At 37.5% G+C, this 21,137-nt stretch overlaps 1 protein-coding gene across 5 annotated transcripts in view; it reads left to right on the forward strand.

Annotated features, from left to right (window-relative positions):
• SYT1 (synaptotagmin 1) overlaps positions 1 to 21,137 on the forward strand; it is a 783,192-nt gene that overhangs the window by 751,296 nt on the left and 10,759 nt on the right. For all 5 annotated transcript variants that reach the window (XM_088478101.1, XM_088478105.1, XM_088478102.1 and 2 more), the window contains one exon: positions 19,137 to 19,270. In XM_088478101.1, the coding sequence (XP_088334227.1) occupies positions 19,137 to 19,270 (134 nt within the window). The remainder of the gene's footprint in view (positions 1 to 19,136; positions 19,271 to 21,137) is intronic.

Genomic DNA, 21,137 nt, shown 5'->3' on the forward strand with positions numbered 1-21,137 from the left:
AGATTCCAGTGAGTCCTGGGTAAACTTGATTGGATTGTTTATTGAATTTTGTCTCTCTGCAACGGACCCATTCAAATACAATTTATAAAAGGGAAAGCAACTGTAAAATTATTATTAGGAAAGGGACCCAGCATGTGTCGGGTAACTTCAGTCTGCCCCCCCGAAACCCAACCCCTCCCGATCTGCTTCACTGTAAGGACCAACTCCATCCCTTCAAACTCCATTGCTTCATCCCACCCCCATACCTACCCCCATTCCTGACAGGTTCTGCTCCTATCCTAGATCTGTCCCATCACCTCTGCCGTGGAAGCCATTGGGCAGGTGACTATCACACTGGCTCCCACTGCACATACTTGTTGGAGACTGGACAGACTTTAGAGAATTATAATATAGATGAGCATACAGCAGCTGCAATGGGTCCCTGTCCAAAGAAAAGTTATAATGAGTTTTGATGCTGGGAAGCACTAGGACTGGAGCTACATACGCAATGCCTACTGGAACTTACTCAGTCTTTGTCAATAATGCCTTGCTAGTGTAGGACTGTAGCTGGAATGAATGTTTTGAGAAGGATCAGTAATGTAGTTATTTAGATTTTTACAATTATAACATTTGCAAAATCTATCATTTTTAATTCTTCATTATACTCTGTTACAAAATATCACAAATTTATTTTCCATGAAAATAAATGTTTTGATTGAGACAATGCAGGCTCTGTCTGCTTCATTGGATGATGCATAGAGCATGAAGTACGAAGTAGTGAATCAATGCTTTAGATTCAAGTTTCATGCAAATTTCGCCAGATAAAATGAATTCTAAAAGTTAAATATTTTCCATCACATTCACTGAAGGAAATAGCCAAAATATCCTATAAAATAATTTCTGAATTTATTGAAAATCAATTTGAGAATTAAACTGCTGTCAATCCACTTACAGTACCTCCAGAAAAAAAAGATAATTTAATGGTACATAACTTCGTTTTGTGGCTTAATTAAATGATACACCAATTTAGAATTAGATTAAAAAATAATATCCTAAATTTGTACTATAAAGAGGATATTTTTTATTGCAATTTATAGGTCCAAATCTACATGAATATATATGTTAATATGGAAAATGGAAGACCTTTATAATAGATTGGGTTTTACCTTACACAGAACTTGAAGGTCACTGTTGAAATTTCATTTACAGTTGGTTCTATGTACTTTTATTTTACTGTATCATTTATTGTGAATCTTCACCATATTGTGACATTTAAGCGCATACTGATGTTAAAATGTTTCCCCTGTAGCAACCTACACTCTCCATCTGATGGAGATTCTAATGAATAATAAGGGATTTTTACATCATGATACTAGCATCTGGCAAATCTCCAAAGTAGCCTGTGCTTCTTGATTAACATTCATTGAAACAGACAGCAGCTAGATCATATGCACTAATAATGAACTGATTAAGTAAAATTTGGGCTTATGTCTCTACTTAGTGAATTGTATCATTTTAATTGAACATGTAATGCAAGTATGCAAGTAAGTATAATGCCATACTATAACATGTTTGTCTACAGAGAATAACATATACCACTGCAAATGTTTTTAATACCTTTCTACTTGCTTGCTTTACTTACTGTTCCAGCTTTAGGATTTCACAGGTGAACTGTAATCATAAGGAACCGATTGCTTTAGTTTGACTTCTGCTTCTTTAACGCTGTAAGATGTGACTTCTTTGATTGAAGTGCTTAGCATTAAAATTATTTCATCAAATCAGAACGTCATTGGCTATTCATTCTTTCCATATACCACTTCTGAAAACTTTCTGATTGCTAATTTTTTATTTTACCTTTAATAGCTGCAAATGTGCCCATTTAAGTATGAAATAAAATATATTGCATTTGGAAAATTAGGATCGGAGAAGACTCAAGCCCTAGAAGAGTCTGAGCTTATATATATATATATATATATATATATATATATATATATATATATATATATATATATATATATATATATATATATATGGGAATTGTATTTGTGATTTAACATTTTAATAAAAATTTCATTATCTTGTATTTCTCATTATTGTTACATGAACCTTATTTTAAATTTTCCAAGTACTTGTACTCTTGGAACATACTTCTAAAGTATGGTTTTCTATGTTTAACATATCTATTGCACCTACCCCCATGCACAGGTCACAGAAAAATCTAAAACATTTGTACAGAGAGACAATTTAAGGAAGATTTTAAAAAATGTGGGGAAGAGCTTGTCTATTAGTGAGCACATTTGTGATCAAAAGGCAGTGTCACTCTGGCAGTAGCTGTAATTAGCATTCCAAGCAGTACAAATGTGTTTATTGGATTTTCAATGGTTAGTAAAATAGGTATGAATCCTAAACAGCAGATCTGTATGTCACTACACTTCAGTGAGCAAAATAATCTGCAGACTCCACATGGTAACCAAATAATTGGAGCCATTTGGCAACACAGCAGAAAAACACTTTAAGAAGTATCTCTGTTGTTATGCCCATTTTGTCTCCCAGTGGCGTAGACAACAAACATTAGACTGTAAAGTTAACTAGGCAAGTAAACTGCACTTGAACAATTCTATTTGTTCTACAAAATAAAATTGGATACACTTTTCTGATTGGTTTAAATTGTTCCAGATAATGAGGCTGATTCTGAGTTTGGAGCAAAGCAGAAAAGCAAGTATTACACCTGAACAGACCCATTGTGCTATAAATGCTTAGAAGAGTAAGAAAAATAATTAATTAAGCTTGGTCAGAGAGCTCCTATTCAAAGTTTCTAAAGATTTGCTTTGTAGTCTTGTGTTCCTTGCTAGAATTTACCTGGGGTAAAAACATTGATTGTATTTATTTTATTTGTTTCTTTATTTGGGCAACACTGATGGTGCAACGTTTAGCACTACTGCTTCACAGCACTGAGGTCTTGGGTTTGATTACCACCAATGCCCTCACAGTGTGGAATTTATCTGTTTTCCTGTACTTGTGTGGGTTTCCTCTGGGTAATCAAGTTTTCTCCCACAATCAAAAAACATACTGGTAGGTTAATTGGCTTCTGACAAAAATAACCCTAGTATATATGTTTGTGAACTATAGATTGTAAGGTCTACCATTGCAGGGACTGATGTGAATGGCCAAATATTCTCTGTACAGTGCTGTGGAATATGTGTACACCATATAAATTACTATTTACAAATAGATATACATTTACAACTGAAGAGTTAGTGTGCTATAGACAAGACCAAAAATAAGGAAAATATGTGTTTGATGTTTCTAAGCTACTGTAAGTGTCCATGTTCATGTGGGAGTGGAACATGGCAAATAATATACTGTATTTCATTATGGTGTGGGTTCTTATCACTGGATTCCAAAAAAACCTGCATATTATTATTCTCTTTTATTTATAAGGTTCCACAAGGATTCCATAGCATTGTATAAGGCAATAATATACAGTAAGTACAGACAGGATATAAATTCACATAGATACATAAAGTGAGCATTTAGCATAATCATGTAGAGAAGACAAAAGGGGAGAGGGCCCTGCTCAAGTGAATTTACAATCTATATAGGATATGGGTGGACACAATGGTGAGAAGAGGGCAGAGACTCCAAGGTTCGATGGAGAATGAAAAAATAAGGTTTAAGGGAACATATAAAGGCTGGGAGATTGGATGAAAGAGCACAAGATAGAATTAAGTCAGGCAGCAGATAAACTGAAGAAGGGCAAAGCGGGAGATAGAAAGGACTGATATGAGCAGATTATAGTTATAAGGGTGAGAATGTATGAGGGCATGAATTACAGTTTTAGTAGCATCCAGGGTATGATTCTAGATTCTAATGGAGGTAAAAATGGTAGGATTTTGAAAAAGACTGTATGTGTGGGAGATGAAAAGAGTCAAGGGTGAAATCTGGACATCGGACTTGGGGAACAGAGGAGAGTGAGATGTATGCAACATAATGGATGAGATTGTAGTTGGACCTTGGTTACAGAAAAGACAATGAGTTCAGTTTTTTAAATATTAGGAAGGATTGTGCCATCCAGGAAAAGGTGGCTGACAGACAGTAGAGGAAATGGGAGAGGGCAGAGGGAGAGAGCTGTCCCTGGAAGAGAGGTACATTTGTGTATCATCAGCATAGAGTCAGTAGCAAAGGCAAAAGGAATGGATAAACTGAACTCAAGATTTGTAAATAGAGAAGAGTATGGGCCCAAGGACAGAACCTTGGAGAACCCTTACAAAAAGGAAAACAGAAGGGAGTTGGAGGCAGGCGTAGATACAGAGAAGGAGTAACTGGATAAGTAGGAGATAACCAGGAGAGAGCTAAGTTTTGAGGCTCTAAGGAGTAGAGTGTTTGGAGGAGAAGGAAGTTGTCAGTAGTGTCAAATGCTGCTCTACGGTTAAACAATATAAGAATAGAGATCTTGCCTTTGGATTTGGCCATGAAGAGGTCATCATTGACCTTGGTGAGGGCAATTGCAGTTGAACAAAGAGATGGAAAGCCAGATTGGAGAGGATCTAGGAGGGAGTGGGAGTAGAGGAAGGGAGTGAGGTGGTTGTACACTATCAGTTCATTCTATTATTGTGAATAAAATTGGTAGATGTAGTACAAACATAACATGGGAAAGTGAATGGTGCAACAGACAGATAAAGTGACCAGTAAGCTAGTAATGAAGTTTGACAATGGACACTAATAGTTCTTAGCAGAATAGTCTTAATCTTTATTCTTACATACCCCTAGTAGTAAAGGTTAACTTCACTGTAGATGCCTCAGAGAGTTCTCTGTCTTTAACAGCAACTTCTGTCATAGACAATGTCATCAATTTTGAACTAAATTGTATTGTTCTATGTTAATCCAATTATCTCGGTGAGATGATGCAGAAGACAGAAGCATCACTATGGCCAATCAATGTACCAAAGAAAGCAAGAGTTTCAGAAAAGAATAATGATTCATATTCTACTAAATAGTGTGTATGTAGCAATCACTGACACAACACAGCAAAATTAATTTTACCCCAAATACTAAAACCATTTCCTAATTGAAACCTGATTGAAATCCCAGCTCAAGTTCTGAAATAGTCACTCTTGAGAATTGCTACTTGCCACCGAATTTTTGACATTCACTGATAAAGAATTGAGAAATTTCAAAACGGTTTATATTGTAATATTTATATCATTCTACCATTCTGGAAGCCATCTTTCACACATTTCACAACTGAGTCTGGTCTTAACTGTTCCCAGTTGTACCCCAGCCATATCACAAACAAAATGAATTAAATATCAGCATACCAACTTTTTAAAGACTATAATTTCCATGAAATGAAATCCAAACTTTTAAAAACAAAGAATGGAGAATGACATTCATCTGGATGGTGAAACACATACAGAGCTCAAAGATTCTATCACCAAAACATCACACCTCTGTGAAATGACTCTTAGGGGTTTATTTACTAAAGTGTGGGGTTTAGAAGTGGAGATGTGCCCATAGCAACAAATCAGATTCTACTTATCATTAATCTAGCACCTTCTAGAAGATAATTAATAGATATAATCTGATTGGTTGCTATGGGCAACATCTCTTCTTCTAAAAACGTATACATTAGTAAATATAACCCTTATTCTTAATTCATGTGTAAAAATTTTACAAAAAAGCTTTATTCGACATGTGTTTTATATGAGAATGGACCATATATTACCATCATCTTTATATATTATTTGTACTAAATACATTTAGATACAACAATATATAAAAAAATTACAAAATATCAAGATATATACATAAGGGGTCTGCTGAAATATACTTTATTTCCCATAAAGCTGAGTTTTGGTTTGTGAGCTTTGTGCAGTAAGCAGGTGCATTTACCTATTACTCTGAGGACTTGATTGCTAAAATAATATACTGTGATAATTCCCAAAGCCTTTCATTAGGGTCATGCAATGTCACCCAATCATTCATGCAAGATCATCCCTATTTCAGGGAATCTCCCCAACATTTAGGGAGAGTCGGGAAGTATGGCAATAACTCAGTTGAAACCTCAAATGTAAAAATATTTTGCCTTCCTTGCTTTTTTCCTTAAGGGTCTGAATATCTAATCTTGTAAATCGACTTGGCAAAATACCCTGGGCAATTTGCTCATAGTCAGTGTACAGTAGTTGAAATATAAGCTGAGTGGAAACAACTTTGAAGAATTGGTGATAGAAAGTGTTTGAAAATACCCAACAAGTGTGTTCCAGTAGTTACGTTCATAGAATTCTAAGTTATTTATCTCCAAATGAATCAGCCAACTAAAAAGAGAAAAGACAATTTGCTGTTTATATAATACTATTTCTATTTTTATTCTCATGATAAGCAGGACAATTGCACAGCTTCAAATAATTGGCTTATATCTTGCTCTAATTCTAAGTGTAATAGAGGCTTTCAAATTAGTACCTTCACATAATTATGGACCTATTCAGCAATCATGGTTAGAATGTTAATTAGAATTTATATTTTGCAAATGTTTGAAATGTAGCCGTATTTATCCAGAAAACTACTGGTTGTTCTTACTGTCAGTGCTCAGGCAAAAAAACAACATGGATCCTCAAATTAGAAATAGAAATATAAAAAAAAACTAGTACTAATGGCTCAAAATACTTATTTTCAAATAATTTACGTTCATTGCACTTTCTCCATAGAGGAAAGTGTAGACATAGTACTTGCTCTCTTAACCATTTAGTTGCTTATAACAAGTCAAAATCTTCATACACAAGTATTTTAAAGATACATATAAGATTGGATAGAGCAAAAATATTTTATTTAATTTTAATTACCTGGATATGGCAGTCATCTACTTATAATATGTTATTGCATTTTATTTTTAGATGTCATCTGACTGAAGCTGGCCATACACTGCATGATAATTGTATGAACCAGTCCACTAACGACTGGTATAAACGATTATTGTTCAGTGTATGCTACTGAATAATAATCATTCACAACCTGAAAATAGCTAATAAACAGTCTGGATAGTTTGGTTTAGTTATAAAACCTAACCTATTCACCCAACCATTGTTCACCTATTCACCCAACTTTTGTTCAGCCAACTTCAGACTGAATGGCAATCACATCCATATAACTTCCAATGTATGAAGGTGCTTGAATTGGTCCGTTGTACTATTCATCATGCACAGGCCTGCCGAGAGCCACGGCGGGCCAGGGTAAAGGGGGTGTGGCCTAGTTGCGGGAGGCGTGGCCACGCCCCCTTCAAGGAAAGAAAAACAAGTTTTGCAGCGCCGCGCAAGCTGGTGAGAGGGGTGCTCTGAGCCCCCTCATCTCAGTGCCTAACCAGTGGGTGGCGTGATCAGCTTGATCGCTCCCCACAGTTATAGGAGACTGCTGTGGCTGCTTCATAGCAGCCGGGAGCAGTCTCCCAGTGCAACCCAGCCTACAGCAGCGTGTGCTGGGCTGCTGTGATGAAAGAGGGGGGGAGCGGTACCGGGCCCCCGCCAGGTCCCTCTAGCAAGTCCGGACCCGGGTAATTTGCACCCGCTCCCCCCCACCCTCTCGGCGACCCTGATCATGCATGTTGCCCCATTACTGTGCAATCTATGGCCAGCTTTATTAATGTCACTAGTCAGAAGACTACTTGCAATTGAAATGCAGCTTTAGCTTGGTGTGCTGATTTTCTCTGCAGAAAATTACATTTCTTTGTTTATTGATGTAAAGTTCATGTTCTTTTTAGTTAATACTGTTTTTATCCTGCAGTTAAAGCACTAATATAATAATACATTGTCATTATTGTACATTTTTCAAAGTCACAAAATAAAGTGATTGTATTTAAATAATTTTACTGTCAAATCCAACAATCTACTATTGTCTAATAATGCAATACGGAGAGGTATATTTGCTAAACTTTTAAAAAGTAAAGTTGGAGGTGTTACTCCCAGCAGCCAATCAGATTTTAGCTATCATTTCAAGTACATTCTAGAAAATGATATCTAGTTGCTCTGGACAAAACCTCCACTTGACCTTTTTAGAAGTTTTAGAAAATCTTTCACCTAGTTACTAATGCTAATCTTTAGGTGTTCCTTTCTTCACTTTACTTTCTCTATTTTTTATGGAAATTTCACCATCATTTATTTAATGAACTACCACTTTTGAATGGAAGGTTAATATTTCTACATTTATTTCTGAAATCAAAGATTGCTAACAAAATAAATTTTTATATTTTGAAGCAATACAAACTAATTATGCTATTACTGACACCTAAGTATTTTGTGTATATATGGAATATGTAAGATACTTTGAATTGTAATTTGTCACAAGTAAAGAAATAAGGGTTTACTGTTCCTAATTACATTGTTTTATTAATATATAGAGCAGTTATGTATTTATAATGAGTGCAGGATGTGCAGTCCGCACAGGCCACTAAGTACAGGAGGGCCTGTGCTGCCTAAACTGTACCGGGCCACCAATTACGAATGACAGCAAAAGACAATTTCACAAGTAAATAAAAATAATATGTAAAATGTACATGCCTATAAACTGTGTAGAATGCTCCTTCAAAATAAAGCATAAGTAGTATATAATAAAAATACAAATATGTTGAATATTAACCAAATTAAAGTTTTCAATTTTGAAAACTAAAATTTCTTTTAGTATTTTTTTGTGCTTTATATATATATATATATATATATATATATAATATTTCATATATAAAATTGACAGCAATGCGAATAATATACTGAGATACATTCAGATAAGCTAGCTATTAAGGTATTGAGAGATTTCTGAGCACTCTGCAGTTCATATTCCAGTTTATCTTTGTGAGAAATTCTTCATTCCACCCGAATAATTTGTAGGAGTCAGTTATTTTCTTGTCACCCACTGTCTAAATGTACTTCCAGACGAGAGTCCATGCTTTCTATAAAATAATACTAAGAGAACTAAGTGTATGCAGAATAAGTGTGCTGCCTGTGGCTCTAATAGACCTCATTGATACATTTATTATTCTGAGGAGCATTTTAAAAATCACCATACTTACTAATGCACATGTGATAAAATTATGAGCCAAGTCCACTCAAATACATATTAGTACATGAAGCACTTCATATAATATGACTGTGCACAATGTGCTGTAATGACTTTTGAGCTGCTATCTGTAATAGAAATGATTCTGTCTATATACATTATTTTTTTCTTCTAGTTTTTCCACTATGCATGATTTTTGTGCACTCAAACATATCATTTTGATATTATTAGTATATAAGAAACATCACCAACTCGATAGAGTTGACTAACAATTTTAGAGAAGCACAATTAAATGAAGACATTTCTTTAGTCATACTTAATATTTTCTGATAATTGACCATGTTGTGGCATCTTTGTGTTATCGTCATTCTGTACATCAGAACCTAACTCAGTAATGGACCCTTCTATGTAGTACTGATGTATAACTGGTCTAATCTACTTTCACCTAATATATTCCATTGTTATGTGTTATATTCCTTTCATTTTAATACTTTGTGCCCTTACTATGCACGTATGGAAAACACTTTCCCATCCCAACCGTAATATTTACTATATTTATACTCACTATCTTTGGTGCACTGTTTCATAAATTAAATGGAGTGGACAATTCCCTTCTTTATTTGCAGTACTTTAAGGACCTATATATTAACACTACTTTTGTGATATTGCCCGAAAGTAGACATATTTGGAGGATATCTGCAAAAATTAACTACTCCCAAAATGTATGAAGGAGTGACCAGAAGTAAATTGATAACAATTATGTCTACGTAGGGAGCTCCTAGTAGAGACGAGAGGATAAATTTACTAAAGTGAGAGTTTTTAGAAGTGGAGATGATACCCATAGCAACCAATCAGATTCTACTTAACATTTAACTAGCACCTTCTAGAAGAAAATAGCTAGAATCTGATTGGTTGCTATGGGCATTATCTCCAGTTCTAAAAACTCTCACTTTAGTAAATTTACCCCCATGTCACAGAAGACATAATTAATGCATTCCACTGAAAAAATCCTTTGCTATTGCTGCGATATACGACAGTGAGAAAATATACTTTTTGAGGGTAAAGTGTGGGGCATAATAAATATGCCCCTAACGGTTTTCTCCCTCCTGAAGTCACAGGTCCACAAGTAGAGCTAAACTTGATGAATTGTAATATACTGCACATGCCTACTTAATATCATGGAGTTATTATTCATTATGGAATATCTATCTGAAACTGCTGCTTAGTACCAGCTAAAAATGTGAGTCATTTAAACAAAGCCCCACTTGCAAACAGTAAAGCTGGGTACACACTTGTTGCTATATCGTTCATTCAATTGACAAATGATATATAGTGAGTGCATCGGCGGGTGTGTACAGCCGATACGTCTGTGAACTACATTGTTCACAAACATATCAGGTCAGCATTGCTGTATAGTCGATGCAGATATATCTTACAGATATTGGTACATCTGGCTGTGTTTATGTGCGACCCACCGACCACCTGTTCGCTTGCTGCTGGGACCACCGACACTGACATCACAACTGGGTAGGCAAATTTAAATGCCCGCTCAGTTGTGATGTCAGGCCAGACATATCGAGCCGCCAATTGGTAAATGTGTATAGCTTACCAATCAGCTGCTCCGATGGCAAATCCGTCTGCTGACAGATCCGTCGCTTAAGTGTGTACCCAGCATTACAAACATTGTAGCTTTAATGATGTAATCCCAACCAACTGGAACTCTGGGCCTGATTCAGAGCCGCTCGTAAGCGGCCGCTCGTTCGCTCCGAGCGATGTTCGCACATCTGCGCATGCGTATGGGTCGTAATTCGCATGCGGTCTGAAAACGTGTGTTCGGGAAATTGCGAGTGCCTGCTAATTTGAGTGACAAGATGAGGCGTTTGTGGGTGGTAACAGGGGAAGGTGCTTGAAAACGGGGAGTGGAGATCCGAACGTAGGCGTGCCAAACGGTCAAAACGGGCGTTTTAAGGGTGTGCATAATTAACAAAGCAGCATCATCGACCACGTCACTTGGTTGTTTCTTAGCCTGAACTGTTCGCATGATTGCGGTAGGAAAATCCAACCACAAGCACTGCGAGCAGTTCAGACGCCTTTCGATGTACTCGATTAATCTAATAAATAGGGGAGATGACGTATGATGCGAGCGGCCAGGGGGCGTCTTTACAAAATAGCGAGCGCATGTTTCGTTCGCTCGCTCAGACATAGAGGCGTCAACAGACCGCAAAGAGCGAGCGCTCAATTTAAATAGCCGGACCCTTTTTCTGAACGAGCGAGCGCAAATAGCGTCCAGCTCTGAATCAGGCCCACTATCCCATAAATATTGTTGTACATTTTGAAAATATAAAATTCCTTTGCTACAGGTATGGATTGTTTATGTATTAAAACACTTTGTGAATTCACATTTCCATAGCCAAGCGAGGAGTTAAATTGGAAGACTACTGAAAGACATAACAGTAGACATTTGAGAATTTAGCAACAATGTATGTTAGCTTGTAAGCAAATCATATTTTAGTTAATAAAAGGCAAAAGCTTAATGTTCAACCTAAAGAAACTGATTTGCTTAATAATATACAATGCCATTTTTCACATCCATAAAGAGGGTGGTGTAACAGTGCCATTGCCCATGTGTATGTATACATATGGTAGGGAATATAGATTGTAAGCTTTACTGGGGCATGGACTGAATACATATTTTATGTAAAGCTCTGTGTAATATCTAGGTGCTACTGTATATAAAAAGTTATTATCATTCCAAAACTAGGAAAAAATATTTAAATATTTGTTCCAACAAGACACTGTGAAAAATTCAGATAACTCTGATAGATGCTGAGAATTGCCTGAATATAAAACAAATTTGGGCTGATGTGTACTACCTAATGGGAAAAATCCCAGAAATTGCCGTTCTGTCCTGTCCTTCCTTCTCCCTACATTTCCACCCCATACCAAATATTGGCACACATACATCTGTTCTCATAAACCATATGCTAAGTGCTTCACACTAGAAGCTAAATTCTCCAACTATTGCAAATGAAATTAAGAAAATATGGGATCTCTACAACATGGAATTTATCGCAAGTATAATCAAAGTTAGTCATAGTAGATTTTGTGAGATTTTGATACACTGGCTCATGCATTTCGAGGCCATATAAAAGGTGTTACTTAACTATTTATGTGACACAATAATGTTACTATTTTTTACTGTCTTCATTACGACCCTATATCCACCGTCTCTTCATCTTGTACTAAACATCCTACTCCTCACATCCATTATTTTCCTCTTGTCTTGTAATTATTATTACTGAAGTTAATATTTTTTTATAACTTTAGTCAACACCTGTGTTTGTATATGTTTTTTTATTGAAATTCTTTTTTTCCTGAGTAGTCAAACCTTCTGTGTAAACCCTCCTCTCCTTAATTCTGTATGGAAAAACATCAATAAAAAAAATATATATAAGTGGTTTGTAAGGGAATACATAGCACTACAAGTCCCAGCAGGCAATAAATGACAGGGTATGATGGTTCTTGTAACAGTTAATAGCTGCCATGACTCGTTCAGCACATTACTGGAACATATGAAAATGCTATTTTCTGAATTGTACAATTTCACCATTTGGCCAGGAGTGCTGGGAGCAGTTTCAGTGCAGGACTTCTAGGGAGGGCATTCCATGGTTGCCCTATTATAGTTTGATAATTAAAATAGTAATTATTATTAGAGATGTGCGTCGACCCCCGTGTTTTGGCTTTGGTTTTGGATCCAGATTCATCTTCATGATCTGTATTTATTTATTTTTTTTAAAAACATCTAAAATGACCTAATTTTGACCTGTTAGCATGCAATCCAAAACCCGAGTTCAGTTTTAAAATCCGAGTTCTGTACCACGGAAAGATCCATATCAGGACTCGGTTCGACTTGGTACCCCAATGCGATTCCGAACTCGGACTTGGTACAACTCGGAACCCCTAAATTTGGTTATTGTCGGTACTCTGAAAACTGGACCCGCACATCTCTAATTATTATCATCAACTTGTTGGTGATGATGGTGGGTGTCCCAGCGAATCTGTGATCTCAGCCACATCAGGATATGCTTACAGCATATATAGATGTAGTAATACAAACAATTTACTAAGGCCATATATATATGTATATATATATATATATATATATATATATATATATATACATACGAATCCACAACAGGGAAGACCAGCAAACCAATTAAATGCCAAAAAATGTTTATATAGAAAGCATGTCAAACAATGCTATAGGCCAGGAGCCACATATTAAAGTGCAAAACAGTGCATATTGAACTTATCCAATCCAAGCCGCTTGTGTAGCTCTCTGGCTGCAGACATAAATCCTATTAAATGGACAGGATTTATGTCTGCATATTTTCAATATGCACTGACAGCACGCCCCCTTTAGTGGGCGTGCCAGGGGCGTGGTTGCCAGACGGAGGCGTTCCCATGGGAACGCCTCCCGTCTGGGTCCGGCCCCACTGACATCACTAGTGATGTCAGTGGGAGTGATTTTGGCTCTGATAAAGCCAAAATCACTCCTGGGCTTGTGGCAGCGAGACCCTACTGCAGGGTCTCGTCGCAAGCCCGATGGTCGCGATGGTCTTGACCATCACGACCATCATCATGTACGCTCGCAAAAGCTGTGGGTGGTCACCCACAGCTATGCGAGCGTCCAAGAGGCCGCTCCATTTTCAGGTAGGAGGGCCCTGATTCAGGCCCACTATTCACAGAAAGGCAGCACATCACTGCCTCACTGACAGGGATATACAGGTCCTTGTTTGATTTTTTTTTCTGTCAGAAATGACATTAGTCCTCACCAAAGATTGGCTTGTACTATGGTGATCTGTTCAAAGAACTTGAACAGGACTTACCTGAGCAGCCACTTCAGAACCCAGCACAGCGAGCAGCGAGCAGACATGCCAGCCTTGACTCTAAAGAACCATTACGCACTTCTTGCCAGTAAAATTCACTGTTAACACGTTTTCTTTCCAAAATGAACCACTCTTAATGTGACAGTAACCATTAATGTTCAACTGTTTAAACAGCCTATTCTGAGTATTAAACTGTTTAATTAATTTACAGTGTTATCCAGTTAAATGGTTATTCTTTAAAAATAATTCAAATCAAACAGCTTATTCTGAACAATTTTGATCTCCTATTCTATTACTTTATCACTCTACATCATCTCCACATAGAACTAGTTTGTCACAACATTTTATAAGATAGATATACCCAGGGTTTAAAGTGGTCCTGGAGGGGTGGTGGAACTCATCTCTCCCGCCGCCTACACCCCACCTCCCCGCCACGCTAGTCTGACAGGCCAAAACAAGTGTGAAAACAGTTCTTTACACACACACACACTGGGCCTAGGCCTCAGAAGCTTTGGGGGCTATGACAGTGTGAAATAAATTTTAGATGCGTTTTTTAGCACTTCTGCCATCAGCTGACACTACAATGTTAGATCACTTAAAAGGAAATAAAAAAGTTCTATATCATCAGTGTTATTTTTCTGCCGTGCCTCTGAGTTTTTTTATGGGGTCCCCACAACCTAGTCTATGTCACTTGGATGCCCAAAGTTATTTTGCAACTCCTATGTATTGCCTTCGCTTGATTCTTTCCTTACCTATATGCTGGTTTCTCTGAAGAAATTGAGCCTCCCTAGGCAGACAGTGAGTGGCTCTCTGTCTGTGGGACTTCTGTGCAGGGACTTGGTGGACGTGGAACTAGTTCTACCTACCATTAGAGGTGACGGAACTCAGTTCCACCCCGTTCCTGCCCACTTTAACCCCTGGATATACCACTCTTTGGTGTGCAGTATATCAGAGCATGACCACACATAAAAAGAGTGGTATATCTATTACATATATGCACCTAGTTTACACCAGAATATGTGGCTTGCACGCTACAAATAAATGCTAAAGTTACTGTACGCAATTCATAGACAATATAGTTTGTGTACTGTAGATAGTGTTATTAATAATAACTTTGCATTTAACATATAAAAGGCAAATGTTAACTGAGAATAATACAAAAGAAAAGTAGAAATAAACATCTATTGTATTCCCCTTTAACAGATCAAATAGGAACCTTTTGTGCAGCGGACCTATTGGAAATATCAAAGTAATAATGCGAATAGCCGCGCTACTAACAGTAATAGTATCAGTAGGGGGGATGGAAACGTAATCCACTAATCAGACGTGGTTGCCAGTAGTCATCAGTTCATGTCTGCACTAGTGATCGTGCATCGGCAAGTGATCTATCTCCTGGCAGGTGCATATGTAACTTTCTTGTGGTCAGCATGGGACATAGCCGCAGTTACTGTACATACCCTTACTGTACACTTAAATGTGCCATTTTTGTCGCACACATTTTATTTGTATTTTTTAGATGCAAGGGCTTCTAATTCTAAAATAGGCCCAAAATATTTGCTTTTTAATTAAGATGTAGACAAATCAAATTGTAGTGCCAAATGTATGCTTTCTTCATGGAAGTAAGTTTTCCCTAATAGTATAATTTAAGCTATTTTAACATACGTTTTATGGATGGAAACCTCCACAACTAAATTTACATTTTGTGAGATTGAATGGACGAATCTGTATGTAACATATATGTAACATTGCAGGGTTGTTTTTTAAATATTTGGATTTGATGCATTTCTGATTTTTTTTCATGTAGAAGATTGCACACTAATTGGACTGTGCTGTGAAAAGCTTTTTCACATGGCTCCAAATACACTGAGCCATCCATTTCCCCTTCTCTTGGCTTATGTGAAGATAGTAAGCCATCTGTTCCTCTGCGTGTTTGTGCTTGCTTAGTCCCAGGAGAGCTTTGTCTGCTGGGATGTTTCATGTCATGCATTTGATAGACTCCCTCATGCTACATTGGTTATCAAGATGGGCAGAATATTCCGCAGGGCTAGCGAGCTATACATTTTTGTAGCTTAAACGGTGTGCTTCCAAGTGTCTGAACAATCAAACACAATTTCAAATCTATCTATTTTTCCCTTCTGATTGAATGTGTCCTTGTGTCTGTAAAACGTTCACAATGAAAAAAAACAGAAATAAATTCTTTATCCCCACACCATAAAATATATTGCCTAAATCACAAATACCATAATTTATGTCAAGCACAAAATACAAGGCTAACATAAATGTTGACATTGAATTTGGAGCTACTTATTAGTAAAAAAAAAGGTTAGTTCATGAAAGTTGGGTGGAGTAGAATTTTGTCCAACACAGCAACATGGTCCTTTACGCAACACCACCATTCAAATATTTCCATTAATAAGCATGAAGGAGGAATGTTGCAATTAGTCCAACTGTGTTACATCTATTTATATATGTAAAGAACAAGTATGCCAACCATCAAACAATTATATGCTTTATAAGTAGCCTGTGTTCTTTTGAGCCAAATAATATATGTTGTAGTACTTTGTTCTTGATTATATCAGCTGAATTTCTATAGGTGTCACATTTTGCTGATATTAACATTAACATATAAAACAAATATCTTTTTTATGATGTGTTTGTAACTTTACCATCTTACATCTTTACTTTTCTACTATCCTTAAGGTGTGCATCCACTACCCGACTATGGAAAGACAGTACGATTACGACATCATAATCGTACCTTCGTTCTGATCCCCTATAGTGCAATGACCAGCGGGAGCGCGTCGTTTCTGACATTTTAGTGCCCGATTCATGCACGATTAATGAGCGATTGAACCATAACGATATTGTTATCATTCAATCGCTCATTTTAATCGGCAAGTGGATACCCGCCTTTACACACAAATTGAGAATGACTGCAGGTGGACAATTATAGAAGCAGAGACTGTAAAAGTGCCATCACTTCTGTTTCTCTTCTGAGTCACAAGAAATCTCCAACCTCCATTACTTAATCACAGCCAGTTATTCCGTATTGTCTATAAGTCTGGGAATATACTTCCTGGAAAGTTCCGTTCCGCCTTTTCCAAGGCCAATTATTTTACTCTGGAGTACCCTCAAATTTACACCTGTTTGGCTCTTGGCTGGCAGATGGCCTGAATGTCTAAATTACATTCCCATGCTCATGCATTCCCTCAATTTACAAAGCTCCAAGAAAAATACTCTTTTTCCAATTAAATACTTTTAGGAATTCTTTCAGCTCAAACACTCTTATCAAACATCTAACTGTATTCTGGCAGACCACTAACATAATTTGAATATCTTTGTATGTGCTGATCCTTCTTACTTGCTCCATTTGAATAAAAATAAAGGCAGATGCTTATAATATGTATTGCTGGTCTCTTGTTCCCTTAAAGAATCATAGGCATTTTTATGCACCCCAAATTAATCTAGAACATTTATTTGAATAAAAATACTTGTTTTCTATCATTTTTAAACTGTTATTAAAAAATGCACAAATCAGCCCTTTCAAGCATATTAAGAGCCACAAATATTTTCCTATTGGCCACTAGTAGACAGCTATACTGTTAGCCAATATGTATTTGCTTTTTTAGGGTGCAGGCTAATTCCCCCATTTCCAAATACACTTAAAGTGGCCAATAACCGCCCGAATTACCATGCAAGTGCCTTTTCCAATTGAATTGCACAGGAAAATTAGGAACTTATTAATTAGGCATTTTTTAATGCCACAGTATTAAAAAAATCATGGCTAATTGAATATGCCCCATAAAGATGATGGAGGGTATTGGCTCCTTTATGCATGTCTGGTGGAGCTGTCCAAAACTTGCAAGAAAAAAAAAGGACCTCATTATATTGGTTTTCTATGGGGATGTTAGCAGAATGCTTCCTCCTCCTGGTCACCATCGGTTCCCGATATCAAAACAAACTTATTAATTAAATTGTTGCTATGGCGCAGCTATACTTATGGGGGCCCCATAACAAAATTTCTATGACCGTTCTCTACTTCTGAGCCTAGTGGGCAGATTTTCATTTCTTAGCAGTATCTCTCCTCATTGATGCTGGGAGGAGACAAGGCCGTGGTCTGGGGATGTCTAAGCAGGCTCAGCACAGACACCCCTCCTCCCTGCATCAGAGTTGTGGGAGACGAGGGACAGGGCAGATCAGTCTGACAGGAGGTCTGCAGTGCTGATGTTCCCTGTAGCAATCTGCTATCTAGTCACAGGCTGAAATGTGCAGTTCACAGGAGCGTACAGGTAAGTTATGTTAAATACCTTCAGCATATTCATTAGAATCACTGTGATACTAAACAAGATATGCTGCGGAAATTAGTATCATTATCCAATGAATCCCTTAATCTTTTGGCTGCAAAGAGTGAGAAGACTAACCTTCTACAGTACATGCAGAACAAAACTGGCTCTGAGACATCAGTCAGACCACAACACCTGGGTGTTATATTATAAAGACACAACACAGGTAACTACACTCCCCAAAAGGCCTGACCTCATCACAAATGCAGGCCCTGGCCTCGGGGGTTTAACCCCTTCAGGTTTAAGGAGCCTTCTATCAGCCTTATAACGTGTTATACCTTCACAACCTTACTCTTGTTTTTGTGCTCATTTACAGTTACATTTACATAGCATTCCTCTCTTATTTAAAAAATAAAGTAAAAAAATATTTTTTATTGTATAGGGGTAGGGTACAGTACAAACATGCAATGTCAACCCAAACTTATGAAGTACCATTGTTATTGGAAAATCTAACTATTCAAAAAAGTCTAAAAACTACTTATTTTCAACTTGTCGCCCAATTTTTAGTAAATAAATGAAAAAAAATCCACTATTGAGCCACTGTCCAGAAAATACTGTACATTATAGACCTTGATTATAAAGAAATAAACAAGGTAATATGTGTGGGTACTGCACAGAAAATAATACTGATGTTGCAGTCTGAAAATGTGCTAAAACAGGGGTTGACAATTGCCATAGACACAAAGGGGTTAAAACTACTCTGTGTTTCTCTGACATTTCCATGCAGCATTATTCACATTTTTATCCAGTGGTTAAAAGTCGGAGTAATCAGCGGCCTTATTACACCCTACAAACTACACCAGCCGTCTGCAGAGAAATGCTAATACCTTTTCATAGACCTTTGCTTTCAGTGTACTCACTTCTAATTAAATTTAAATCTTTTCAGACCCCTACGTGAAAATTCATCTGATGCAGAATGGCAAAAGACTGAAGAAAAAGAAGACGACTATTAAGAAGAATACACTTAATCCCTACTACAATGAGTCTTTCAGCTTTGAAGTACCATTTGAGCAAATTCAGGTAATCTAATACCTCACCTTGGAGCATCCAAACATGGTTTTTGTTTCATCCATTTCAAATTAACTGTTTTCAGGGATGTATCACCTTGTAAATGATTCTACAGAGGCGTTTAACATACCTACTTAAACCTTTAACCATATTTTAAGGTGGATGAAAAATGAAGAGCATTATACAGTATCTGTGTGTTGCATGGCGCTGTACTTTTTGTGCTTTTCAATTACATGATTAGGCTGCCTTTTCATCTACCACTATGTTTAAAGGTATATGGGCTTGAACATGAGTTCCTCAGATATATATCATTATAGAAGTGCTCAACGCATATGTAACATTGTGTTTAGTATGTTTACATAGTAAAGGTTCTATTAGAAACATCACACACTAAATTGTAAGATGTGTCCTGGTCAATGTTATATGGAGTAGATGATATTGTACTACTTTTCACATTTGACAGTTAAATTACTTTCTCATTAACTGACTACAAGGAAATAAATATATGATGGGGACTCACAGGGACTCTGCTAAGATGGGAAGCTTATATGCAGTAGCTATATTTTCACCCTCATCTAAAATAACATTATGCTGCTTGGCTCAAGAAGTGAGGATGTTTTCCCTTTATATCTACATTATAGTTGTGGATTTAAAGATCTACAGTAAAAAGGTAGACAATGTCTAGATAGACACCAGATGTTAGACAGGCAATAGGTCGACAGGGACAAAGAGTTGACACACTAAAGGTCGACATGTAAGAAGGTTGGCATGGCACAACTAGTTGACAGGGTCAAAAGGTCGACATGCAAATGGTCAACGTGAAAATGGTCAACACATTTTTTTTTCTAACCCTAATCTTCACACTAACCCTCCCCTTGGTGCCTAACCCTAACCCTCCCTCCATGTGCCTAACCATAACCGTCGGGGTAGGTGCCTGACCCTGACCATCCCTTCTAGTGCCTAACCTTAATCCTCCAGTAAGTGCCTAACCCTAATCCTCCCTCCTGGTGTCTAACCCTAACCATTGGGGTAAGTGCCTAACCCTAACCGTTGGGGTAATTGCCTAACCCTAAAAACTAAAAAATCATGTGTCAACCGTTTTCATGTCGACCATTTGCATGTCCACCTTTTGACCATGTCGACCATTTGTACCTACCTTACATGGCGACCGTTAGTGTGTTGCCCTTTTGTCTCTGTCGACCTTCTGTCCCCGTCTAACAACTGGTGTCTATCTAGACATTGTCTACCTTTTACTGTAGATCTTTAGACCGGATACCCCAAATTATATTATACTCAATAAACTGAACCTTCATAAACTGTATAAGAACAGGTAAAAATACAGGTGTGTACAATTATTTATACACACTCTGGGGTTTATGTAGAATAGAATGTAAGTTCAATAGAGAAGCATAAAATAAGCTTGCCTGCACTATGCTTGCACAGTAAAATAGAGTGCATCTCAATCTATGGGCAGGTGATAGTAAAGACTTTGGCACTGTGCAAGTCCCAGGGGTATCTTAAGAGAGGAGGTGGCCCGTGCGCATTCTCCGTCTAGGGCCCCGTCCTCTCTCCCTGGGGGCCAGCAGCCGTCTGACGCAGATGGCCCGCAGCATCAGTAGACTCTGGGGCCTGGGCACTAGTGTGTGCCAAGAGTCTACTGCGCATGCTTAGATGACCGGGGAAATGGCGTGGCTGCCATTTTTCCCATGATTTCCTCACTGTACATGCGCCTAGTGCCAGAAAAATGGCCGCGGAGGCCTTTTTCTGGCATATTGAGCAGCGCTGACACCCGATGTGGGACCTCGGAGAGGTAAGTTGTAGATAATATGGGTGCATGGTGTGCACCGCATTATAGATACGCCCCTGGCCAGAATCCATC

The sequence above is a fragment of the Taudactylus pleione genome, unplaced genomic scaffold (genome assembly GCF_031769625.1).
Source record: "Taudactylus pleione unplaced genomic scaffold, aTauple2 ptg000207l, whole genome shotgun sequence".
In the NCBI taxonomy this organism is placed as follows: Eukaryota; Metazoa; Chordata; class Amphibia; order Anura; family Myobatrachidae; genus Taudactylus; species Taudactylus pleione.